Source organism: Haemorhous mexicanus, chromosome 10 (genome assembly GCF_027477595.1).
Source record: "Haemorhous mexicanus isolate bHaeMex1 chromosome 10, bHaeMex1.pri, whole genome shotgun sequence".
Lineage (NCBI taxonomy): Eukaryota > Metazoa > Chordata > Aves > Passeriformes > Fringillidae > Haemorhous > Haemorhous mexicanus.
The window spans coordinates 26317790-26345196 of NC_082350.1; the positions used below are offsets into that span (position 1 = coordinate 26317790).

The following is a 27407-nucleotide window of genomic DNA, read 5'->3' on the forward strand; positions in this document are numbered from 1 at the left end:
AGCTGTGTTCACTCTGATGTGGGCAAGGCAAGGCTCTGCTGGCTGTTGAGGCTCGGCCCTTCACACAATCAGGGACTGATTGGCTTTTCCCTGAGAGGAGCCGCCGGGCCGGGGCCAGGCTGGCACCACGGGCCGTGAGCTGGGGCTGCCAAGGCTCTGGATACACCCAGCTGCTGCTCCCCTTCCCTCTGGGACCGGCCACAGAGGCTCAGCAGGTGCCTTCCTCTCAGCTCCTGCCTCTGCTCCCTGGGAACGCCACAGCGGCCCCAGGCCCTGGCTGTGCCAGCTCGGCAGCTGCTCGCGGGCAGCAGAGTTGGTTCGGTAGATCCTTGCTTTGGTGCAGGCTGGCCACAGAGGTGTGTGCAGCGCTGTGCCGGCAGCGTGCGGGGCCATGGGCGGCTGCAGTGCCAGGGCTGGGGCTGGCTGGGGCCATCTCTGCAGGGCCCTTCTGGCCCCAGCTGCGCTCTGGCTCCACACATCCAAGAACAAATGCTGCAAAACACCACACTTGTTTCTTTCCCAAAGCTGTCAGAGCAATACCCGTTTATTTTCCCTGGTGAGATGCAGCCCGTCATGCCCAGGCCCCGAGAGCCGAGGCCTTCCGAGGCGCTGGCCGTGACCCCGCGCCGCCGCCGCGGTGGTCGGGCTCTTCCCGGAGCTGAGCTTGCTCAGGTGACGTCATTAACCACCTGCAACACGCTTGTCCCTCAATTCATTCTTTTCTTTTCTCCTGTGAAGCCTTCGCAAGGCTGGCTGCAGGACTGCGCTTCAGCAACGCATCAGGACGGTCTCACGGTCTGCTTCCCAGGCGAGAGCTCCCGGCTGTCCGGCCAGGCCTCTCACAGCTGCTGGCACCGCACAAAGCGCCGCAGCCACGTCCCCGCGCCCGTGTCCCGCCCATCTGCGCACACGCAGCACAGCGGGGACCCGGCAGCGACAGGAGCCACGTTCTCCAAGAACAGCCTCGCGGAGCGGGGACAACCCCTGCGCCGAGGCGGGAGCCCGGGACAGGCGGCGGCAGTGACGGCGCGAGGGCCCGAGAGACGGGGAACCGGGCGGAGGCAGCGGATCCTGGGCTGCGGAGACGGCCCGGGGCCGGGAACGGGAACAGGAATGGGAACGGGAAAAAGAATGGGAACGGGAAAAGGAATGGGAACGGGAAAAGGAATGGGAACGGGAAAAGGAACGGGAATGGGAACGGGACCGGGAATGGGAACGGGACCGGGCGGGGGCGGTGCGGGGACAGCTCCGCCCCGCTCCACAGCGCCGCCCCGCGGCCGCCACGGCCCCCGCAGGTCCCGCTGCGCCACGGGCGGACCCGCCCCCAGCCGGGAAAGGGTCGGGGCAAGGGAAGGGTCTGCGCCGCAACCGGGGAAGGGTCGGGGCAAGGGAAGGGTCTGCGCCGCTCTGTGCCCACCTCACCCGGCACCTGCTCCAGAGCCGCCTCACTGCTGTGCCAGCCTCCTCCTATTCACGCTCCCCTCTGAGCCAGGGCCGCGGCCTTGAAGCTCTCCTCGGTAAGCATTTCCTCCGCATTCTCCACTGTTTCGTAGCTTTTCCCCGCATCTTCTGTCACGTCCTCTCTGAGACGCAGGACCTAACTCGGAGCCCCCTCTGCCCAGCTTCAGTGCATTCAGACTGTTCTGTGACACCACGACTGCAGCCCGCTCCCCACCCGTGCTAAAGCACACGCTGCCGTGAACGCAGCAGCCGAATCCTTTCTCTTTATACCAAAGCTAAGGAACAATGTCGAACACACGTGTTAGAGCACCCGCATCCCACCAGATGTGGAGAGCCGGCTCCCCAGCCGGCTCCCCCCGGGCAGACCCGAGCGTGCCGGGCCAGCGGCAGAGCCGGGACCAGGACGGGCAGCGCCGAGCCGGGCTGGCAGCAGCCGCTGGCCGCCGAGGCTCCCTGCCATCGGCAGCCGCACATCTACTGAGACCACGGCGGTGTCCTGTGAGAACTGCTGCTCCTTTTCCTCAGGCAGCCTCTCGAGAAGAGCCCGCAGCATTCCCAGACCCTTTCCTACAGTTCACAGGGCTCTCACAAGCCGAGCCGCTGTCCAGAGCTGAATAGAGCTTATCTCTACACGAAAACTAAACACAAACCCCCAAAGCAAACCTGACAGGAGCTGAGCAAAGCAAAGACTTTCTAACAGGATCGGTTCAATCTTTGTTCCATTCCCTTTTACAGATTTACTAAATGGCTTCCTGCTTTCGGAGACAGCGCCTCTGCAGCTGCCGCTGTGAAGGATGTGCCCATCGCCGCCTCACAGCTCCCACAGAGAGCAACGGGCATCCCGAGGGCAGCAGAGCTGCTCCCTCTGCTCCCAGCAGAAAAACAATCACCACCTGAGGCAGGCTCAGAAAGTTGTCTCTGTTCTGTTTCACTCAAAAGCGAACTGACAGGTACAGAGCATCCTCCAAGAAGTTTTAATCAACTACTCACCTGCGGGACTCTTGTTCCCAGAAATCCCCGATTTGTCCCTTTTTTCTTACTTTACCAGCATCATCCTCACTGTACTGCTGGAGTGAACCACTGATCACTGCAGAGGAAACACACATAGCTACTGGAATATTCTGCTTTCTAATCTGTGGCACTAAAGTCTCCCAGCAGTGCTCACAGCACAGGGGTGCAGCAGGCAGAAAACACCAATCCACAGAAACTGGAAAGATCATTTTGCTGTTACTTTAGCGAGAACTTTTCCATAAGCACACAACACAGGGTTTGCTTGAACTGTGCTGAACTGATGCTTACCTGGAGGAGATGCCTCTTGGTTTCCAGGACACGGACACTTCTCTGAGATCTGAAGACACCAAAACTTACACTTTGCAATGTTTCCTCTGTTTTACCTTAGACATAAACCTGAGCAGAGTTAGACCTGCCCGGGTACTGAAGCAGATATTCACAGCAGTGACTGAGCAGGCCCAGATGTTTGTTCAGAGCTATCAGTGCAAACCCAAACCTCTGGCAGCCACTGACAGCATCAGAAGATGCTTCTCCTAGAAGAGAAGAAACCAGTCTGTTGCATGAAAAGTGGTAACCCTGGCACTGGTCTGCTACTGCCTCACTGACACTGCACTGCTCTATTTTGTTCAGAAAAGAGCTACTGAATTTAATTACACTGCAACAACATCTACAGCCAAAAAATTCAACAAAACTGGTTTAATTTCAGAAAATGTGTTAAAATATATATATATATTTGTACATCAATTTGACACACTGCATTAGTTTACACAAATGATGGTCTTTTTTGAAACTGTATTTATGAAATGTACATTTTTAATTTAAATACTCAGTATACACTGCATTTAATCTGCATGTTGCATTTATTAAATACATTAAATCTGCAATGTAACAAAACGTTTTCTGCATACGAAATTCAAAACACCATTTTAAATGAACAAAAGATGGCTCACTTCATTTATTTGTTTTAACAACTAGTGCCTAGCACACTAGCTTAGCTCCACCAACACCAGCTGTTCTTTCTCTTTATTGACATTGTTCACAGACTAGTACATATTACACTAAGAGTGCTGGATAAAAACATGAGGTACGGAAGTGGTTCAAAGATTACAGGTCATGCAGATCATGCGAGACAGCAAAGAAAGTTGTGAATGAGAAAACACTAAATAAAAAATACATAAAGAATGTGCATTATAAAATTAAAAAAAAACCCAAAACAACAAAACAAAAAACCAACAACCAACTCAATTATACAGCTTTGCTTCTTTGGTTACAAAGTAGGTTGAACAATTTCACAGCTTTTTATTCCCACCCAAAAAACCAAACCAAAAACGAAATGTCAAAAAGCAGAGGAATCATGGCCCCCTTCTCTCTATTAAAAAGTAGAAACAGAAATGAGCAAAGTTTTCTTCATCAAAATAGCCCATCACTTATTTATTATATCACAAGGACTGGTGACTACCTGTACAGATGCACTATGGTCTTCATACTTACACTCTATACAAAATTTACATTCAAGCTGGATCTTTACTACCGTAAATAAATACCAAAGGTCAATTGCCATTAGTGTTAGAAATATGCCAGGATTCTTTGTTCAATTATTGCCTAGACATTGTATCTATTAACGCAATCCCATCTATCATTTTACCCATACAGACGTTTATTAAAAAAAAAATTCAAAAGTTCTGTGACATTGTTCATGTACATTATGAAAATAGCAGCCCTGTAATAAATAAAACAAATAAATGAAACTAACATAGGCAAATGTTACTTATATGAAAAGAACAGTGGCTCTGAAGAGGAATTGCTGCTCCTTACCAGACAGCAAGGCTCAAAGCAACCCAGGAGCAATGGGAACCTCGGAGAGCCACCCAAGCTCTGTCAGAGCTCCCTCCCGAAGCCAGGGCCGAGCCCGGGCTGCAGGGACCCGCGCGGCCTCCCGTGCGCAGCGGGGCTGTGCGGGCACCTCCCGCGCCGCAGCACCGCAGCACGGCGGCTCCAGAGGGTGATTGTCTAATACTGAGAAGGCCAAACACACAAGAGAAGCAGGCTGCTCGCTCTGGGGCTGAGCCAGCGGTGGCACAGGACGGGCCGGCTCACGCGGAGGAGACGTTGGGCTGCGGCGGCTGCGCGGGCGGGGGCTGCGCCTGCGAGGTGCTGCTGGGGGCGGCCTGTTGGCTTGAGAGCTGGGATAACTGATCGTTGTTGGAAAGGGATTTTAACAGTGCATTTTCTCGTTCAAGTAAAGAGTTTCTTTCAACTAATTCTTTTATTTGTTCCTTCAGAACTTCCACTTCTTCTCTCACTGCGTACATCAAATGGCTTTTCACTAGATCCTGCAAAGAACAAGTGGACAGTTACACCACGGGAAAGAACAAGTTTCCTTCACCTCAGCCCCAGAACTTACTGCTTTCACTGCAGTAAGCCTGGGAAAAAAAGCACCCATCACCAAAAATTTATGAATAAATCAGCCTTTGAGCAGAAACAAACCAGCCCTTATGTGAAGTGGGCCTGATATGAAAAGCTTTGTCTCCAGCACTCCAGTCACTTCGGTTCCGCGGAAGCCAAGGAGAAGAACGACGCCCCAGCTCTGATGCTGTGACCTGGGGGTATGGGTCTGTGGTACACAGGCCCAGTCACTGAGGCGTGTGAGAACCAATCAACAAGAAAGCTTTTACGCCATCAGAAGCAAAAATCCAACAGCTCTAACTGAAGCTGAGCAGTGTGTTAAGGATGGCATACCTGAGCCTACAGAAAAACTAGCAATGAACTTGGCTGGAGTAATAGACTGAAGTATGCACTCTATTTTCAGCACTCCTTCAAGTTCAATCACCTTGTTCACAGCAATTTGTAAGAAAATTAACTGAAAAACACTTCTGGGCCAACAGTAAAAGCAATAATGGTTTGTGGTCGTTCATAGATGACACAGAAAATCCTTTACTGATGCTCTCAGTCTGGCCCACCTGGAGGGATATCACAGCCCCGCAGAAACACAATACAGCAGGAAACTTACGTTCAGTGATGAACCACATTAATCCTATCAGAAATAACTTGTATTTTACTTACCATTGCCTGTTCTATTTTGTTGTCAATGGCAACAACACTTGCACCAGACGCACTGTAAATACAATGAGAAAACTCCGTGAGTGTTATTGTATCATCAGGTAAAAGTGTGCACCTGCAGGACTCCTGGATCATGCTGTCACTGGAAGGCTGAAGCTTAGAGTCAAGAATCCAGTATAGACTCACAGAAGGGTGTCCCATGTCCCTCCCACCCCCCACCCCACCCAGCTGCCCAGTAGAGTTGTGACTCACAAGAAACACTGCTCCTTCAGTTTGTATCTTGTCATACTGGGCTTATGACACCCATAACCATAAAAATGCATTAGAATAAGCACTAAATCAACTGCTTTGATTCCTGGCCTCATTTACCCGCTTTCTTCACTGAGGGAAACAAAAATTCATGGGATTCTTACCGCTAGCATTATTTCTTCCAAACTGCTTTTACACAGCAATGAAGAAAAAATCCAGTTTTAATACCTATTCTCTGGACTCACTTGAGTCCACCTTCCAGGTAAGGAGCTCCTGGAGCAGCACTGCCCCTGCAGCCTGCGGCAGCAACCAGCAGGAGGGCGAGACAGGACCAGAGCCCTGAGCCTGCAGCCACTCCTGGCTCCCAGTGAATTCTCCCTGGATCCTGTCTGACAGCTGACAAACACAAGGCTGTGGGTCACAGCTAGGGCCAGGCTCGTTCCACAGACACACTGGTGCAGGACACCTACCAGAACACCTCAGTGCACTGTGAGGGTGCCAACAGGATCCCAAACTGGGATCTCTGAACCCTGTGTGACAGAACTCCAGCCCTTAATAGCCAGGGTCTGTTTCCAAGTCACGCCACAGGTACACGAGCCAGTCCCTCCCTGGCAGCTCTGGAGCTGGGATTTTGGCAGGCCAGGGGTGTCCTGCTCCCCCACAGACTCTGGTTTCTCTGTTCAGAGAGGAGCTGTGGCTCTCCCCAGGGCACGCAGGGCTGCAGCCCGCAGCAGCCACCTGCCCACTCTCCACATCAGCCTCTCACCCCGGGTCTCAGGGTCCCATTTTCCACCCAGCCCTGGTCTGACACAGACAGTAGTTCCTGGGCTGTGACAGCCCCACCAGGGAGAGCTGCTGATAACACTCCCAGCCATCGACGTGGCTATCAGCAGTGTGCAGCCACATTTAGTAGAGTTAACATGGGGAAAATGCAAGGGTTGCAGTCATGCTGGAAAACTTGCCTCTCTGGAGTTGTGCAGCTCACCAAAACCAAGTGTTAAGAAAAAAATCACTCAAGGCTTTTTACAAAGAGTATGGCAATGTGCTCAGCAGTACTAGTCAGAGATGTGAAACATGGCTCAGCTCCTGAAAAGTGATACCGGTCAGAGAAGTTAAGTTTAAGGGCTCCCACAGAACTTTCAGCACTAAAACTGGGCTTTTACAAGCAGAGGGCATCAGGTCTGCAGACTAGGGGAGTAACAGCCTCTATTTCTACTGAACCAATCTTGAAACCCAAACCAAAAGCACTGAATACCCATTTCAGAAGAAAATTGTTCCAATCTCTGTCTTCTAAGACTCTTCCAAACCCTATCTACGGTAAACCTCCTCAGAATACAAGCTATTTATAACTCATGCCAAGGGAAGTATGCCTTTCCATGCTGAGTTAACACATATCAGACTCATCTGACACTGTCAGAAGTATCTGTGTTCATGAACCACAAAATCCCCAAGACTCCGTGTCCTCTCACAGTCCTTCATGGACACCACTCTACAGGTCAGATGAGGCAGCTCTGAAGAGGTAACAACAAGAGGAGGACAATTAAAACAAATGGCACCCTTGGCAGTGGGATCTATTTCCCCATCTCTGCACCACAATCGTACAACTTTTGTCAATACCCATCTAGTCAAACTTGAGACTGAAACTTTGTTCTTCTATCCCTGTTTCAGCCACTCTGTAGTGTGATTATTTAAAACAATAAACCCCACTACATGACTCTAAGTAAAGGCATTCCAGCGGTCCCACGAGAAAGGCAGGCAGCCTTCCCCCAGCCTCCCAAGGAGCTGTACCTGCGTGACATACTGCAGAGGCACCCTTCCTGTGTGTACCTGGTGCTCCGAGCTCCCCTCTGGCTGCGGGGTGGGTGTAGGAGCTGTCCCTCTCCCTGCACTGGGACTGGAATGAGCCAGGGAAACCCCTGCTTTAGCACACACACCCCACACCTGACATGACCCCAGCAGTGCTGAAAGCTCTAAGCAGCTTTATACACTCCTTCGTAATGCTCCTGCTGCCCTCATCCCCAGAGCAGCTGTGCTAAGACTGAGATGCTGACTCTGGATTCCAGCCCTGCACCTGTACAGATCCTAGGTCCCAACTTCAGCAGGCAGAGACCCCTACTCACCCACCCAGGAGAAGCTCCACACTGACACAGGGTGCCCCCCACAGTTTGTCATTAGGATAAAACCAGCTGACTATACTTCATGTCACCATCTCAAGGCAGATGAGAATTAGATGTTATGGTAGCACAATTCCCACATGATTTTGTTCTTTATTCATCTGACAGTGCTCCCAACACCAAGTAGCTCCTGAGGGACATTCATGGGCAGAGCCCTCCACTGACACCTGCTCTCAAAGGAAACTCAAAACGTGCTGCCAAATCTTAAAATTTTGTATATTTTTCCCAAATCCTAAACTCCTGACATCAAATTCCAAACAAAAATATTTTATCCCATGGCTGCAGAATGACAATTATAAATACAATCCAGTCCTTATGAAAAGGCCAGGAAGAAACCCAAAATATCCCTTAAACAAGTCTTTTTGGATGATTGAACGGAGAGAGAGTCTGACACATTCTGTTAGTGCACCATCCACTGTAGAGCCAATGCCTCAACTTGCAAATCCTGGAATTAGAAGAGGAAAGACACCATTTAGCTCTTGTAAAAAAAGACCAGTTGCTGATTGCTCCAAGAGCTACAGAAGTCTGACAAATATTGTCAAAATTGCAAAAAATCCACATCAAGTACCACAGGGCACATGAAGGGGTGCATTAGGCATGTAATACTTGTTTTTAACAGCAAAACTCCCATCCCACACTGAGCTTCTGCAGCCCACAAAGTGTCAAACAGATACACTGAACACAGCACACTTCATTTGACTTGGACCTCCCAGTTGAGGTCATGTCCATGAAGGCTCTACCCAAAAAGATGTCATATTGGTACACCAAGTTCACACTGAAGCCCACAAGGAACAGGGCAAGATTTACAGTCAGCAAAAACATCAAAGATGCCCCAAACACAGTCTGTCACTCCCAGAGATGGACAGTAATCCCAGTGTTTTCCTACCTTAAACACCAGGTAGACAAAACCCCATTTTGTCAGAGAAGTTCTCATTTTGATGGTTTAAAAAAAATCTCAGCAGCTTTTGCTTTACCTATTAAATTGTCTTTATCTCAACTGACAAGTTCTCTCACTTTTCCCATTCTGGGAGGAGGGGGTGCTGAGCAAGTGGCTGCATGGGGCTTAGTGCCAGCAGGATTAAACCAAGACAGCCCTTTTTGGCACCCAGCATGGGCTTGGAAGGGTTTGAGGTATGGACAGATTTGACTGGGATGTTCTAGATTGAATGGACAGCTGTTCCTTCTGTGCAGCTATTGCCTGAAAGCTCCTGTGTTTGCCATGGGCTTGCTTGCCTGAGGCTGTTGGAGCCCACTGCTTGCTAGTGGCACTCTTTGCTCTCACCGCTGCCACGCTGCTCTTATCACCTCACTGCTGTGCCTGGAACACTTGATAACAGCCACTAACTACCATGTGCCTGGGCTGGCAGGTGCCCAGGGCAGTGCTGCCACACTGGGCAGGCCGGAGCTCCAGCCCTGTGGTCATTTATTCCTTCCCCTCATTGCTTACTCATTTATGAGCTACTGTCTTATTCAGTCTATCCAGAGAAATCTTTTCTATTCTTGAATGAGTTAAGGTCTACTTAATTAGCCTCCACCCTATAAAGAGATTTTATAATGACAGCATCCCAAGCAATCCAATCACCTATCCAGCCTGGAAAGAGGATCTGTGTGAGTATTGCAGACTTCCATTATTGTTCTTTGTCAAAGCCACATGAGAATGTGTGACAACCTGAGGCAGTGAATTCACCGCCTCAGGAGTTCCCACACACACTTTGAGTTAATTTATATTGCAAAGGCTTAATGCTTCACACATAAATGCAGTGGAAACATAAATCCTACTACTTTAAATTCAAGATTCCCAATAATGTCTGTGCTTTAGGCAGACCCACCTAAAGCTGTGCACCTTTACTGTGCAAAGACAACCCAGGCCCAGAAGAGCAATCACCCAGACTCACGTGAATATGCCAAGAAGCCACTATTCCCCTTCTTAAATCACATCAGCTGAAAAAACCAACACGTGAGACTTGTGCCTTCAGCTACACCTATGTGAGCTTGAAAACATCCCCGCTGATGTGTCAGTAACAGTATCCCCCTAACACTTACTGGTCTGAGTGCCACCAGCACTCTTCCTGCCACAGCGTGTTGGTGAAAAATAAAAGAGTTTCTATTCACTGGAGCAATTCAGCAATCTCTTGTTCTCTATTGCAGTATCATGTGTCCGCCTCTGCTGACTTCAGCAGGTCCCCAGAGACAGTTACTCATAGGGGAATAATCTATATTTGTTAGAAAAAATACTAGAATTACACAAAGATTTTCTGTTTACCCTGAAGTCTCCTAAGTCAAGCCCCTCAGGTTCACAAAGTACTTCTGAAAGAACTGCAAAATGTAATTAAGAGTTCACTGCCAGCAGACTCACGGTCCTGGTGCTCTGTAGTGCATCAACCCCCACATTTTGTGATAGGCAAACAAAGGGATTCTAAGGAAGTCACATAAGTTTATTGTTTTCACAGCAGCAATTTTTCTTTCCCAAACCAGGGATAACAAAAAAGAAGCCTCACACCATGTTCTTGTTACAGCCCCTGCTGCGTCCTGCCCAGCTCCATCCTGCAAGGGCTCCCACCACTGCCTGCACTGCTCACTGATGGCCCTGGTGTTCCCTCCTCCAGCTTTTACTGAAGTTTATAGCTGACAGCTTCTCAGTTTCAGTCATCCAGTGAAGGAAAGCTGCCTAATGTGACCTTAAAATCCAATAACTGGGGTATAAATGCAAAACCTGCAAAATCCTGTCAAAGACTTTGGAATTTGAATGGATTATAAGTTTAAAACATGCATCAATCCTAATGAATTGCATTCTATGTTCTCACAAACGCTTGTTTTTGCCACGGAGAGTTCACTGGCAAAGAGGCAAGGTTATTTTAAAGGCAACCAGTTACATTCTTCTACCTGAATTTAATGTTCTATATCCCATATTTCCAGCATTTGCTTCAGGCATTGTACATAAACGTCCAATTTGTGAAGCCTCCATCTTAATAATTCATGATTTGATTTTGGTTTTTTTTTTTTTTTTTTAATTAGCTTCCTCATCTTAAGACTTATTTTGAGGCATGAAAATAGAGAAACAGCTAAAGGCCAGACCACAAAGTGACCTTTTGGTCTACAAACCAAATGTGTATTCTAAGCCCTGAAGTTCGTTCCAGTGAAATAACAAAGTCCTTGAAACCTAAATAACAACTCTGTTCCATAAATACAGGGAAGTGGCATCATCCAGAGCTTGAAGCAAAAACATAAATTCATCCAACTTACTGCTGAAAAAGGAAGATGTGCTTTGAAACTGAGCTTAATGCCAGCACCCCAGCAATACAAAATAATTTTTTAAAAAAGAGCAGAACACTTAGCATTACTTATAACCTTCATCATTGTGCAGTATACAAACTGTTGCCAAGCAAACTTTAAAGGATTCAGTTGAGCTGTGCAAGTTGAGAAGCCTTTCAAGTCAAATACAGCCAGGACAGTGACGAAATGGTTATCAATACTTCAGCAGCCAAACAAAATTTACATTCTACACAGCTTGTTAAGCAGAAGTTTTGACAAGCCAGAGCAGCACAAGGCATTAAATCACATCACCAGGACTTTGACTTAATGCTGACAAAAAAAAAAACACCTCAAAATCATTAAAGCATGGGAGAGAAACAGTTTGCAGCTACTGATGAATTAGTAATGCACCTCTCTCAAGTCCTATCCATGCCGGGTAAGACTCTGTTGCACTTCACTGCAGTTTCTCACCATGAGTTCAATGCTAACCTTGGAGATTTACTTTGTCCTTGTCACAGTTCACCTATGTTCCCCAACCAGCTTTACTTGAGCAGAATGAAAGTAAACCAGAAAGCTTTTTTTCCTGGTTTAAAGATATAACTATCTTAACTTTGCCAAAATTGTGTTCAAATATAATACTTTCATGATGTATTTTCTGATACAGGACTCAATGCCAAAAAGTTTCCTGTTTTGGAAAAGGAAACTGAATATTCAGGCGAAGGTCGCCAAGGAGCTGACTAGCATTAAACTCTGAGCTCACACATCATGTATGATACATGCATAATGGAAGGAGGAAGAAAAAAAGTCATGTCATATTTTAGAGTTTAGTTCCATGTTTCAGAACAAACACTTCCATGACCGCTTTCACCTCTTCAAACTGCAGAAGCCCAATATGGAGTTCTGAACACAGGCAGCAGTTGTGTGCAAACAAAAACAACGAGAAACTTGCATAGAGCAAAGCAGTTCATGCATACCTCAGCATGTATGCATTCCATACTCAAGCATCCATACCTATCCCAGGTGCTCTTTGACTCGTGTAACTTGTTGAAATGGAACGCTTGGTAGAATGCAGTTGACGGATTCCTATGAGATCCAAGAATCAGACAGACATATTGAAAATGGGTACGCAATAAAAATACCAACTCTCTTAATTCAACCTGCATTACAAAGTGAATGAGCTGTCCAGACAGGTTAAACTAATGTTTGTAAGGCCCTACTGTTTCTATGGGTTTGCATTAAGGACACAAGGATCCAAAACAAAATAGTAATTCTCCAGCCCCATGGATTTTCAGGCTATATCAAGCTGCTCCTGTACAAAGATGAGACTGTAAGGCCAACAATAAGACATCTCCCCTCCTGCTGGCAACACTGTACAGTTTAGCTGACCACCACCCTAATGCCAAACATACCTAAACCCAAGAGACACCTTTCCCATTTTTGGTACGTCCCAGACTACCTCTGCACACAGCACCCAGTGTTTTCATCCTACTTAACCCCCTGCTTTATACTCAAAAGAGATGATTCCTCCAAGGGGACCTGGAAGTCAGAGCTCAACATGCCACATTCAAACTAGAACAAATCAAGTTACAACAGAAAAACAGATCCAGCTAGAAATGAAAAACGGAACGTCAACGACCTTAGTAAGCACGTCTCAGCCACGCTCCCCTTCCCGAGGTGCAAGAGGGCAAGGGCTGATGGAGGCCCCTGCCCTGCACTCCCCAGAGTGCTCCACAGGCACAAGCCCAGAGCACAGTCCCCTTGCTCTGGGGAAAACCCTACACTGTGGCCCCATTCCAGCGCCAGAGCCCTGAGGCAGCCTGACCCTCCCGCCTCAGCCCCAACATGGCAACTACACTGACAGTGGAATTAGATATTTTACTTCTCCAAAGTCTCATCTGAAAGTTTGTTGTAAAGTAGATACTGGATGAAGTACACAGTTCTCTGCTGCCAGTGGCTGCAGCAGCATTATACTGAAGCTTAGAAACTCCCTTCCTCAACTGCTCATCCTCATGCGGACAGAGCGACACCAGCCCTAGAGACAAATGCAACAGCCTTGCTGAAAGATCTTCAGAAATGCAAGCATGAGTTCAAAATCCTTTTAGAATCTGTTTTAAAATGAGAAGTTTATACCACATTGGAAGCACGGGTATCAATCCCTTTTTTAAGTTTATGGCAAGAATATTTTTAAAAACAACTGTCTTCAAGTTACTTAATTATTTTAACTGAAATACAATTACCGCATAATAAATATCACATAAAATAAAACAAAAACATCACAGAAGCAGCACCATAACAAAACACTATCAGAAGTAATTAAATTCTCATGGCAGGTGTATACCAAAAATCTTGGAAGGATAGTGGTATTTGTGTATCAGCAATGATCAGGAAGTGACTGAGTGTAAAGTGTCTGTCACTCCTTTTCCCACCTTCAGCACTGTACCCTTCAAAAAAAAAAAAAAAAATCACGCAAGTCTGGAATTTAGCTTAAAACCTGTTACAGAAGCTGCTTGATCGAAACTGATAACCACCATCCTCCTATGTTGGTAATATCCACATTTTCCTAAGAAGCACTGCATACAACTCAACAAATAATTACAGGAAGAGCAACACAATAGCTAAAGGACATTTGTGTAACAGGACTTGACATGTGGAAAACAATTGGCATCTGCAGATCAGGAGAGCACTCCTTTGCTGAAAGCAAGGCCCAGGATCTTCTTTCTAATGCAGCTGTCAGGAGCATGTACAGTCCCTTCCTCGGAATGAGGCTGTAAATAGAAAGTCATCTAACTTCCAAGATAAATTTACTTGTAGCTGTGTTGCTATTGTTAGGTATAAAAAGTGATTTATAACCACACAGCATGTATTCCATATAGTCTTTTTTTGTACTGATACACTCTATGCTCTGTATTTGTGTATTGTTTTCAAGCAAGCATCTGAAGGAATATGGAAAAATTTTCCTCATTAAATTCTCATTTGTAACCCCTACTTGAAATTGCTTTTACATTACTTCAGACAAGTAAGTATCTTTTCCACTCCACAGCTACATATTTTAAAAATAATTAATGGGGGTGTGTGTACCTAAACAGGAAAAGTAAATCCACAGAGGCATCATGAATGATGCCTCACATGCAGATCTGAACTAATATGACTGAGTTTCAGACTGCTGAGGCATCTAGTTTAACCATAAGAAACAGTGAAAGGTTAGAGAACGACTAAAATGCCTTTCTGTTTGCAGAAACAACTGAGAAAACAGCTTACAGGAGCACTAAAGCCAAGCCTGCTGCTGCTGTGCCACAGTTGGAGCCCCACAAGGCCCCCTGACGCTGCCCTAAGTGAATGCAGGGACATCCTAGACCAAAAAAGCAGATTGCCTATGAGTCTTCCCTGGCAGAATGCCAGGTCTGAGGTCAGGACTCAGTCCCAGTCCTTGGCAGATTGATACAGAGGAACTGAGAGCCACACAGGACAGAAATGTCCCAGATTCTGACCCTGAGAAACAGCAAGCACCTTATACAGAAGGTACTCTTCCTCCATCTCTGGTGAGAGAGACCAGGTACCCCCAAGGGTACACGGGCTGAATTTCATTCCCAGCTTAGTACACCTAAACACCTCAAGTGGCCAAAAATGCCTCCATGTCTCTCTAAACAAGTCCTACAACACATACTGCATTTATGTCCTTTAAATGCTCATGGATGCCAATATTCACAACTCACTCCCACGCTCTTGTTTCCAAGTACAGTTTTCATGCAACAGAAAATCTGACCCAAATTTAAAGAAGGAGAACGTACTCAGTTCTCTGAAGGCCCAGGACATCAAGCTGTCCCTTTAAAAGGGAAGCCTGGACCTCATCCCAAAACTCACATAACAGTTGGAAGTGTATCCTCCCACTGCCATTCATCAGGACAATATGCCAAATACAAACTTCATCCTTGAAGGCTCTGCTTGCTAGAAACCATGGCTGTGAAAGCTGGCAAATCATCAAGTACACAGATAAATGCCTTTTGGTTCAAGTAATGATACTGGCTTTGGACTGGGTATCAGCCCAACTACAGATGCCTTGTTACCAGCTACGGCCTTTGAAAGGAATAGTAACGTCATTGTTCATGAGCAAGTCCCAGTCTTCAAACTACTGACCAACCTCAGAAATTGAGGGCAATAACAAGAACACATGTAAAATAGCCATTTTTTCCCAATAAAAAAATTAATATCACCTCAGACAGCTCTCTCTCAACATCACTGAGTTATTTTCTTTATGTTTAAGAATAGGAATGATGCAAAACATTCAAAAGGCCCAACCACCTGTCTTGAGACAACAGGTTAGACAATCCATGCCCAATACCTCTAAGAAAAACCGAAGAAGAACAGAAGCATATACTCACAACCCAGACAGAAGCAAGCACACAGGGGTGACCTTTAGAGAAACTCACTTCAGCCATAATTTCCTCTGAGAACAATTAACAGGTCTCATATAGAAAGCCACAGAACATGTGACCATGTCATAAAGTGAGCGGAGCTTTTAATGCCACCTTGTGTGACATTTTTGTTGTTAACAAAAGGCTGTTTACTGGGGTACTGACTACGACCTGCAATGGGCACTGATTACAGCTGCTCTCAAAATTACACCACTTGGCAGGGTTCATCTGAGATCTGGATGAGGAATTTGATGATCACTTGATCACAGTTTATCAAGAAACTCGCAGCATAGTTTATGGCATTTTGAGATTATGTTTACACTAGTAACAGAATTCCTCCTCTATCCTTCTCCTTTTAAAAGACATTTCACTTTATTTTTAGCACCTTCTATTTAAAGCAGCTGCAACTTTGAATTAGCTTTCTTTCATAAGACTCAATCTACAGAACAGTAACTGGAGCACAAAGCTTTGCAGGAGAAAACTAACAGGGACTAAATGGGGGGGAGTCAATGCAAAATTAAGCAAAATAACATCTCAAGTTGTGAAGCGATGTGTTTAATTGCTATTCTGTTCACGCAGTTCCTTAAAGCCATTATACTTGCTATACACACCCTAGAAGACCAGCAAGAATTCAGAGCTTTACCACTCAGTTTTAGGTGCGTTCTAGCTACAGATAACAGGAAAGGCTGACTCAATGACCAACCAACATGACAATTTTTGGGACAGCGGCTCTCAAACATAACAATGGATTTAAAGGGGTTTCACATGCTACTACAACACAAAAATATTGTAAGAGCATAGAGGAAGCAGGCCGCAGGGAACTGATCTTCACTGGATAAACCAAAAGCAGTAGCCCATAATTCTTCACCTTGTTCTCAAAAGAAGATTTTGGCAAATGATTTCCTGCAGTGACCAGAAGTCTCTAAGGAGAAGGAAATACAGACAACTGTCTCAAATACACAGAGTATGAAGTCTGGCAGAGGTGTTTCACTGATCACTTGCCCGCACTGTTGAAACACTGGCATCAACCTTCCCCTGCTCTGGGTGGGCTTGAGTATTTAAAAACAAGACCAGGAATATTTTCCAAGTCCTAACAAGGTTATTACTTGATGTAATTATGTGATTTTATAAATTTAAAAATAAATAAATGTTTCATTATTACCTATACTGGGTCATTACCATACACTAATTCTGAAGGAGCTTTGCTGAAGAGTTCAAATAGTGAATTCCAGTATGACTATTTAATACTAATCATAGAAAAAAACACAATCTTCTAAGTATCTTCTTATTCCTGATTTCAACAGCTGCAGCTCAAAACTCTGGAGTCCAGTTCCCTTGGGTCAAACAGATTGGTCCCCAAGGCTCAGGAGTGCTGCACACAACTGCAATCGTAACAGCTTTATGATTTTCAGATCCAGTGATGACCCTTTCCATCCTCAGCACCCTTTCCTTCCCAGGGTCGGTGCACTCCTGTCCCAGCCAGGCACCCAAGGCTCTCCTGCTCCTCCTGTCCCAGGCAGCACGGCCACGGACGTAGCAATTAACACAGCACCTGCTAATGAAGCATGGCTCTTCTGTGAGGGCTGTCAGTCAGGCTGAACGTTAATTACTTCACCTCACAAACTGTGTGAGGACTAATCTGAGAGCTTCTGCTCTTAAATCAAAATATGTAACAAGTGTAAGGTTTTTTGTACTAGTGATTTGTCTTTTCGCTGGATATAATCAACCTTCAGTTCTTGGAGGGAGGATACAGAACAAAGTAGTTGACATGAAGCACAGCTTCGTTTCCAGGCAAAAAAAATATACAGCAGATCACATTTTCAGAGAGAAACTAATAGATTACAAGCTGAGAACAGCAATGCAGAAAGTCTGCCTGATCTAGTCAGGGATTCTTGCCTCTATCAAGTAGCTTTCAAGAAAAGCCAGTATTATCCACGTTTGAATGAACTGAGAAAAGTTTAAAAAAAAAACAACCAAAACCAAACAAAGTCTTATTGATTATAACACCCATGGTCTCAACAAACACCTTGAACTCCACTTCACATGGAGTGGAGCCCTTCAGTATCTACTGATATCTGCCAAAGAATATCACTATGCTATCATACTCTCCTGCAAATTACTCCATCCATTGAAGAGAGCAAGCTCTGAGTGCTCCTACCCAGCATACCCTGATACGCTGGCATAAAGGAGGGAGAAAAATAATAAATTCAGCATTTCTGAAATAAGATCCACATTTGTTAGTATTGCATTACAGATCCAAAAATCTTCAAAACCCCTCAAAATTATTGACTTTTATACAACATGGCTGGTAAAGAAAAGGCATGTATTTGTATGTATGAACATGTTATTGAAGATGATCAGGCTCCTGCTGCCTGTGATGCCCACAAAACCTGATTTTCTCAAACACAGTGATGAAGGGAAAGCTGCCTGCGATTTCTGGTCAAAGTGGCCCTGCATAGTGGAACAGGGCTTGAACGCTCACCCTCAAATAAAATTGCACTAAAATGAGATTTTTTTTTTCTCCCACTAAGTTGCAGGTATAACACTTTCAGCTATTTCAGTCATCTATAAATACAAATGGCTGCTGTTTTTTTAACAACAAAATATTTCAGTATCTGGCAGGGGGGGAGAAATGAGTGGCTAAAACAGCTTCAAGCAGACTCAGATGAATCCCACCTGTCCGACTCGTGATAATGGTCAGGAATGCATGTGTGAGCAAACGTTTCAAATTACACATTTGGCTTTAAAAAAAAAGATATTAGATCCTAGGCCATGTATGGCACTTTTTTTTACACAGTATATTGTAAATCTGTCTGCCTTCCCACACCATTTACAAAGTCTCTACTATTCAAGTTTCAGGCCAGCCTGTGCTGTCAGTGAGTGCTCACCACTTGATTTACAGAAAAAGTATTTTTAAAAATGCATTGTAGGATTGGTCAAGGTATTTACAGGCCTTGCACCCACCAAAGAGTGTTCTACAACAGGAGACATCCCAGGAGCTATCATCCACACCCCCACAAAAACAGCCAAAGTAACTTGATGGAGGAGCAAGCAGGGTTTTTTAACCCTCATTTCTGACCACTCCATCCTCTATTGGATATTAAATCTGTTTGAGATGGATGCAAAAGCTTCAGATACTTCACTGAAAGCAGTATCTCATCTCCAATCCAATCTACACTCCTCCCCTGCAAGCTGACACACCTGCCACACTCATCCCCCCCCAGACAAACGGGTCAGGACTCTGCCCTCCCTGCAGAGGGGGTGAATGCTACCCTGGGCTGCACAGGGCAAAGTCCAGCAGGTGGAGGGAGGGGATCCCTCCCTCCCCTCAGCACTGCTGAGGCTGCACCTGCAGGGCTGTGCCACATCTCCACTCCAGTTTGCGACCTTTCATGGGTACCAGACAGACCCACCAGCTGTCAGTGCAACTGACAGCTGACACCTCTCCAGGGCACTAATTAATATTTCTACCTTCTCTCTGCACTGACAAAAGCACTCAAGCAGGCTGTCACAATCCAAATGCATCCTTCATAGCTTCAAAGGGAGAACAGATATACACACTCTTGGACTAATTTTGCCTTGATTGACAAGGAAAATTAAGACAAGCATATAGCTGTCCTTCATGTGGCCAAGTAATTCACCTGCCCTGCCTGAGTGAAAATAGACTATCCCATAAGGCAAAGATTTCCTGACACTTAATACACATTCATATTTATGAAGTGTGAAGTTTAACGACGGAATAATCTTCAAGAGGAATGAAAGTACAACCTTACTCTGCACTTCAAGTGACCGCTTGTGTCTGGAGAATCTTCTCAGAAGACAGGGGCTTTAGCAGTTACTATAAATACTTCTATCTTTATACTTTGTCAAATATAGGAATAAAAGCAGACACCTGTGCCTGACAATCTAGACTTACTGAACAGAACCATCCAGATGTACTTTAGCAGGAGGAGTCTCACAAAAGTTTAAAGAATTGTTGCTGACACATAAAGCACAAACAAGGTCTGCACTTCTCCTGAGCAAGAGAAACTGCTAATTGTCAGCTTTTAAGCAGGAAAAGTAATACGCAGCCTCAACATGCAACAGGCTGATAACTCAAATATCCAGTAGAGTACCAGGGAGCAACTCCTCTTTACTATAGTGTCACCTGAAGTCAGAAAAATTATCAGCAGCTCCCATAAAAATGCAGCCTCAGAGAACTTTCAGCCCTTCTAGTGTCTGAGAGCAGTTTGGTAGTCCTGCCTTTTCAAAAACATCCAAATACTACAATATTCAGCTTTTAACAAGAAGTTTAAAATAGCTTCCATCGAACATATGCTGATATTTCTGTCATACAGACAGCACTCAGAAATCAGCTATGGAACATCTGTAGGAGATGAGGAAAAAACTAACCCCCAGCAGCTGAGCAGAACACTCATGAGTCTGAGGTACAGGGAACCTCTCCTGTCTGGGCTGGTCACTACAGTCTTTGTAACAACCTGAGCAGTATCACTGTGAATTTCTTTCAATTACTTTCCCCATTTCCTCCTTTTAATAACTCTCTCATCTGAAACACTTCTACCTCATAAATTTTAAGACTATATTGACTCCTCCTTAACAAAGGCATTTGAATGTTTAAACTGGGAAACAGTACTGTCAAACAAGTAACCACCGTTTTGTTAAGCTATCTTGCACCACTCTAAAACTGACTGCAGAGCACAACAGGCTTTCTACCACGCAGAAGCCCATGCAGTGCTGCAGTTACCTTTGGTAATTTTTGTTACAGAAAGTATAGCAAGCAGTGAACACAACCAACTGGAGTTTCTTTGCATTAACCATCATTTGCTGCCATGAGCTGCAGAGGCCACCCTAGAAGTCCCAGCTCAGTTTTCAAACTGTCTGTCAAACCAAAGGCTCTCCAGGCTCTGGAGCATGTCTGTCCAGGCTACATTCCCACCTGCTTCCACCCACACTCACAAACACGGGCCTTCAGCAGGAGAGCTGAGAACAAGTCTGCAGCTGTAGGAGAGCTCAAACCTCTATAAAGTTCATGAGCAAGGTGAAGGAAGGGGTAACACTGCAAACTAAAGCAATTCAAGTATCATGTACGGGTAGGTACTTGCAGAAAACTTACTTTTTTTCTTTAGGAGCACAATAAAATATGCATCTAGGGCAATACTTAAGTGATCCCATGCCCAGTTTTGTCCTTATGTGATGAACATGGTCTCAACAGCACAGCTCTCCCAGCACTAAGTGCTCCATACAAGTACGTGATTTAGCTGAGCTCGCAGCCACGCTGCAGAGAGCCCTGCACAATCGGGTTCTCAACAGCTCAGCTGCCATAGCTGACAGTTCACAATTGCAGCCATTCATTAGTGTTCCTGGAATACAGCCGGAACAGTTCAAGCCGGTCAGTTATCTCTGGAAAATGATCTACACTCTGCGCCTTTTCCAACAGCCCCAGTAATATTTTGCCCCAAAAGTCTGCCAAACATGTAGGAGGTTTGAACAAGCTTTCTCAGTAACATTCTTTTAACAGAAGCCACATATTTCTTTTTCCCCAAGAGCCAAAATAAAGTTATTAAGCCAGATGAAATATTCTGCTTGTCAATTACAAATTTGTGTATACATGGGAATAAGGGCAAGCAGGAAAATCAGACACACACTGATACCAAAATCCTCTCAGGTGCTCTAACTGCCCTCCCTTCAAAATAATTTAGTACTAGTGCTGAAGTACAACAAAAGAAGAGTCAGAGCAATTTTGAGACCTAGTTCTAACAATGTTTTTACACAATTAGTATTTTCCAGGCTCCCTGTTTGAGGCAGCAATACCCACATCTGCCTCAGTACCAGTACTAGTTCCTCCATCCTTTAATACTGCTGCAGTTTATTTTATTTGCAGCCACATTTAAAGAAGAAAATGTGTTATGCTGTAAATATTTCATAACTTTCACACAACAATTTTTGCTTTTTAAGAGCTTAGCAATTTGGAAACATCAACTGAAACACTGGCTTTGCTTTTCAAGGAAGGTGTGACACACTGAAGGCTTTTTTCTTTTTCATTCTCTTGGGCCACCTATCCAGCCTTTCTTCCCCCCCAGACAAGATTTTCCAATTAATTGATTCTTCACTATTCATCAGGTCAGTGCAAGAAACCACAGCTTTTTACAGACTACTGTCAAAGTGCACTGGACTATGGGAACAGGAAATTAAAAGTCTTTGGGCAACGGAAGAAAGCAATCTATAAACATAGTTCTCTTTATATATCAGGCTAGATCACCTCCACCCCTAATAACCTTAGATGCTATTGGATTTAAAACAGCAGACTATCAGACAGGCGTAATAAAAAAAATTTCAGAAATACATGAACAGATCAAATTTTTATATCATGTTTACTGTGTTACCAACATGCTGCTTTCAAAGAATTTCCATCTTAACTATTTTACCTTTAAAACAGTTCCTCTTCCTATTCAGAATGGTGACTTTCCAGGTAAATCCAGGGTACTGAGAGCTATACACTACTCCTTGATGAGTCACTGGTTTAGAAGATGACTATAGGAGAACGATTACACAAGTCTGTGAAGCTTCAAGTGCATGCAAATATTGAAGTATAACTGAAGGTGCCAAAAGAAACATGGATACCTGCCTCCACACTGAGCCCCCTTTCTGGGAATGTTACACATTAACAGTACGAAGGACGAAGAGAAAAATGCTTACCACGGATTTATAGCTTCTATGACCACCAAGTAACCTCTCTGAACTGAGCTGTGCCCTAACTTCCTGGACCTGCCAGCACAAACCATGACTCATGACGTATCAGCTCCCTTTGTGCTTTAATAGCTTTATCAGTGTCAACCCCCAGCCCATTAATGACACTTGAAGGTCTTCATTAACTATTTCACCACCGATTTCAGTAGATAAGGCAGCTGGGCAAAGCCCATGGGAGTGGCAGCACAATTTAAATGGCTGGAAAGAGGAAAAAAGCAGGAGCAAGAATAGAACAGCAGACAATCAGGAGACAGTTTTACAATAAAGCCTTCTCAGAGAGTAAAGCAAATAAAAACCAAAAGGTAAAACAGCCTTAACAAGCTACTAGGTTTTCATTCTCGCCTTTCTCTGTCTGAAGCCAGTGGAAATCAGGCTACTGTTTGAGGGGACCAAAGAATAAACTTTCATCTACTGTCTCTGTATCTATCTCCTACGTTATGTATGAGGTCTAGGTCTGTTTAAGGTGAGCTTTCACAGCTTACCAGAATCACCTTCCCAGCTGGGAAAGACTCTCACACCATATGTATGCTCCTGGCTTTCTGACAACCCCGCACACAGCACAGTTTTATCACCCAGTGCAGAAGCTGACAAACAACACATAGGCACTCCTTCACTGATAACCAGACATTCATTTCTCTACTGAACACTCCAGCATGGCCTACCAAATTGCATTCAGATCCCATTTCCATTTCTTATTCATAGTTCTCATGGCAAAGTGTCTGAAAGAGCCTCTTTAGACATGAACATCATGTAAAGCACCACTGCAAGGTGGCAAGTTCAAGGATTAAACTAGAAAATTAACTTTAAGAATCACTGTTCTGGTAAGAGCACCAAGAACTGACCCACTGGAGTGCCACACAAAGTTAGATGCCCCTAATTTGAATAAGGAGGATAAGTTTCTCTCTATCTTTACACAGAAGTTATTCAGTTGTCAGAGATAATAATGCTCATTGCCACAATTTGTATTAAGTATTAGAAGCTATGGAAAACAAATGCAAAATGCATTCCTTTCTTTCTGACTCCTGAATCAAGAGAATGATTAAACACCAGACAAACTGTCTTCTCAAAAAACACTGAGCTATGAAAAGAACCCATCAGCTTGAAATCGAACCTTATTTGCACAAGGCAGTTTGTCAGCCTGATTAGCAGTCCTCTTAAGGTAGGCAAACTGCGAGTAAATTTTAAACTTTTAGTCAGTCCTTTACCACTTTATTCAAAACCAGCACAGGTTTCCAAACCACCGCTTTTCCTTGCAGAAAAGCACAGCAGTTACTTTCTCAGACACAGCGTCAGCCAATGCTCCAGTGAGCACAGGCCTGCATTAAACCTGCAGCCTGAACTCCCCCAACACCCACTCTGAGGTGCTCTCTCCATCCACTGCACCCAACTCCACAGACACAGCTGCTTCACTCAAACATGCTCAAAGCAACACTGACTATATTATCATAATGTCTAGTGCTGTCTCAAGGTGAGAGAAGACTTAGAGAGAAATTCAGCACAAGCTCTGCTCATAATGGCCTAATGCTTGTTTTTAAAAACAAATAACACACATGTATTCCCTTCCTCCAAACTGCAGCAATTCTGACAGTAAATGTTGGGACTTTAATTCAGTGCTCAAACACTGCTTAATTCTTTCCCCCAAAGAAGTCAATCAAGCGGTTTGGCCTTCAGAGCAGTCTGACGTGTAAATGGGAACAGCAGCCACACACCCACTCCTTCTCTCAGGCCCTCCTAGGAGTCTGCTCACTCACACCACACCCCTCTGTTACAAGTCATAGCTCCAAATTACTTTCCAACTTAAAAAAACTCACTGTAAGGCTGTACTTCCCACCGTGTCCACATCTTTGCCCAAGTAGTGTCTGTTTTCTCAGCACAAAGGACCATTCTCTGCAGAGCTTTCCCTGCATATGGATTTGCACACAAATCCACATTCAAGTGCAAGTACTTTCCTTACTAACTGACACTATAAAAGTGTTAACTCCACAGCAGGGTAAAAATCAAGAGTTTTTGTTAAAAGCCCTGAGAGAGCACCACACAGATTTAACATTGCAATACAGTGTCATTTAAACCAAGCTGTCATTGAAGTGCTTTATAATGCATTCAGGAAAAATGAGAGAACAACCCTTCTCACATCCTGAGCCACTGGCTACAGAAAGACAGCTTTCAGTCTTCTGATTCGGAAGAGGTAATATTTCATGCATTAAGCAGCCTCCAGGATACTTTGTACCCCATTCTGAGAGAAAAGTAATCACTCACACCCTGCAAAAAACAAGTGCAATTCACTACTGGCCTAAATACTTTGGTATGGTTTGTGTCTTAAAATAAAAATATAGTCCAGGTGAACCTCGGCATGACTTTCCGAAAATATGAATTTACAAAAAACACTTGGCAATAACTTGAAAGTTGACTTTTTTCCTCCTAAAAACACAGTTCTTTTTTATAGCATTATAAAATAATTCATACCTGTCTTCATCACCATCAACAGGAATGGATATGCCAAAAACAGAGCTGGCAAGACTGTTCATTGGAGTACTTGCAGGTAACTGAAGAGGATTTGCTAGAGTGTCTGGAATGGGAGGCTTCACAAGAGGTTTATTTTCAGCTATAAGAGAAAGTGGTGGCTGAGGTAGGGGTTCCGATTTTCTTCTAGTATCATCAATCTGGCCTACTAAGGACTGGGCCTGGGTCTGAAACTGTCCGAGGCTTGCCTGAGGCAGACTGGCGGGCGCGTTGGGCGCACCTTGCATCATCGAGTGTCCGACGTGCTGGGACTGGACCGCGCCAGTGCTTCTGCTGGCAGAAGGGTGGCTCGTCAGCTGGGACTGGACCAGCGTTACAGGGACGTTTGGCATAGCAGCAGAGGCGGTGGTGGACGCACTAGGCACACTTGTACCGGGCACAACCGCAGGCACGCTCTGAACTCCAGGGACCACAGCATGGGGAGCACCAGGCATTCCCGACACTTGACTGCTCCCCCCCATTGGATGCTGAGTCACAGATTTCTGTTGCACAACCCCCGTATGTCCAAGGCCTGGCTGCACCACACCTCCCGGCTGCGGGAGGGCAGGCTGGCTCGCTGGTGCCTGGCCACTCTGCAACAGCCCCGACCCCTGTCCGACTGCTTCGCTGGGCTGCGCTGACACCCCCATCACTGGCGCTCCCACAGCTGAGGGGTTCTGGCCCGTCACCTGCCCCATAGGAAGGCTGGAGGCCACAGTACTTGGAGCAGAGCTTGTAGTAGCCTGCTGAATAGCTCCTTGAGACTGCATAATTGTCATGTGCTGCATGTATTCAGCCTGCCCAGGAGGCTGCGTCGGCAGTAGATGCACTGGTGGAATCTGGGACTGAGAATAAGCAAATTGTTGAGGCTGAGTCACTGGTATGCTTGCCTGCTGCACCTGCTGCTGGGCCACAGGAATGCTTGACTGCCCTACTGTCACATTTGGAGGTGCCATGCCTTTCCCGTTGGGTCCAGCCTGTGAAACACCCTGTGGATTTACCTGTGGCTGTGGTTGCTGCGGCACTATCATTTGCTGACTTGCTCCCGAAGCCCCAGAAAACACAGGCTGAGCAGTACTCTGAGGCACGGCCCCACCCACGGGCTGTTGCTGTTGCCCAATGACAAAATTAGGTTGCTGTAGAGAGGACTGGTTCATTTTCTCTGTCTGAAGCAGCTGTGACACAGCAGCCAGAGAGCTGTCAGCTATAGAATCGGGGCCATGGGCCGACGCTGGCACAGCCGAGATCACAACAGAACCTCCTGTGGCACCGAGGCCACTGTCTCTCTCTTGAGCAGCCTGTTCGAAGGTGCTGCTGTGCCTAATGCAATCTCCAGTCCTGCTCAGAACACCACCACCATCTGAGTCCCGGTCATAGTACTCCATACACGTCCATCGGCCTCGCCTGTAGGGCTCCCCAGTACCGTGGTCCAGCTTGATCACCCTGAAGCGTGAGCTGCACGCAGCAGCCGCCGTCTGAGACATGGCCCCGGAGGCAGTGGGTGCAGAAGGCCCTGTGGAGGGCAAGGCAGCCTGAGCACTGCTGCCTCCCCCCACAGCAGCGCCAGGAGCAACAGCTGGCAGGGGCACAGCCGAACTTTTGGGCACAGCCCCCCCGTTAGGGCCTGCAGGCACCCCAGAAGCAGCCACAGCCAGCTGCCCGTCCAAAAGGAGATTGGGAGAGACGCTGCTGGGAGTTTCAGCCTCGCCCACGTTGTTGAGAGTCTCTTCCGAAGAGCTCCGCTCACAGACGTCCTCGGGGCCATAGTCGGTGGCTCGGGAAACATCAAAGATTTCAGAAGACACGTCCTCGGTGCGGGACTCATCCGGGTCATCCAGGCTCTCGGTGTCCTCGGTGATGCTGCTGGCCACCTGCGCCGTGGTCACGCTGGTGATCTGGAAGCAGCTCTTCTTCTTGGCCGGCATCTTGGACATGTTTCCTCCGCAGGAAGGGGTTTGGCCGGCCGTGGCGAGACGAGCGGTGTGCTGGGTCGGGCTGTCACGGCGTGCCGGCCGGGCCCCCGGCGCTACCGTACATCCTCCGGCGGCTTCCTGCGGCGGGCGGGGGGCGGCGGGGCTCCTCCTCTTCCTCCCTATCCGCAGCCCTCTTCCCGCGGCCGGGCCTCCTTCTCCTCCCTGCCGCCGCTCCGAGCGCCCCGCGGCTTCCTGCGGGCCGCAGCAGCGGGCCCGCGGCCCGCCCCGCGCGAGGGGCCCCGCGCTGGCCGGGCGAGGCCCGGGCGGCCCCGTGTCCCACCCCCCCCACCCCCCTGCTGTCTCCGCGCTCTACCTGGAGACCAGCGCCAGGCGCATCCTGCTCGCAACCGGCCCGCGGGCTCGCCCCACGGGCAAACCCCCGCCCCGGGCGGGGTGCCGGCGCCGCGGCGGCCCGGGGAGCGGCGCTCAGCAGCCGCGGGCGGGCGGACCCGCTGCGCTGCACCGGCCCCGGAGCTCCCGGAGCGCGGTAGGGCCGCGGCTCCTCTCGCCCAAGATGGGGCTCAACTTGTGCGCTGCACCCTGGGAGCGAGGTGGCCACGCCCCCGGCG

General features: G+C 46.6%; 2 protein-coding genes across 5 annotated transcripts; one reads left to right on the top strand and one right to left on the bottom strand.

Moving 5' to 3' along the window:
* Positions 1 to 513: 513 nt before the first annotated feature.
* Positions 514 to 3907, top strand: LOC132331963 (putative per-hexamer repeat protein 5). 2 transcript variants are annotated; one of them, XR_009487713.1, is made up of 3 exons: positions 514 to 1517; positions 2197 to 2411; positions 2510 to 3907. XR_009487713.1 is itself a non-coding variant. In XM_059855943.1 (2 exons), the coding sequence occupies exon 1, from the start codon at positions 562 to 564 to the stop codon at positions 1504 to 1506; it is 945 nt and encodes a 314-aa protein (XP_059711926.1). In that variant the 5' UTR covers positions 514 to 561; the 3' UTR covers positions 1507 to 1517; positions 2197 to 3907. The 2 variants fall into 2 exon arrangements, 1 of the variants encoding a protein (XP_059711926.1); XM_059855943.1 differs by having other exon boundaries at positions 2197 to 3907.
* On the bottom strand, positions 3314 to 27074 carry TSC22D2 (TSC22 domain family member 2). Of its 3 annotated transcripts, none has more exons than XM_059855937.1 (4): positions 24830 to 27073; positions 12219 to 12290; positions 5536 to 5587; positions 3314 to 4805 (listed from the first exon to the last, which is right to left on the bottom strand). In XM_059855937.1, the coding sequence occupies exons 1-4, from the start codon at positions 26797 to 26799 to the stop codon at positions 4566 to 4568; spliced, it is 2334 nt and encodes a 777-aa protein (XP_059711920.1). In that variant the 5' UTR covers positions 26800 to 27073; the 3' UTR covers positions 3314 to 4565. The 3 variants fall into 3 exon arrangements, with proteins under 3 accessions (XP_059711920.1, XP_059711921.1, XP_059711922.1); XM_059855939.1 differs by having other exon boundaries at positions 4734 to 4805; positions 12182 to 12290; positions 24830 to 27074; XM_059855938.1 differs by lacking the exon at positions 12219 to 12290 and having other exon boundaries at positions 24830 to 27072.
* Between the last annotated feature and the right edge of the window lie 333 nt (positions 27075 to 27407).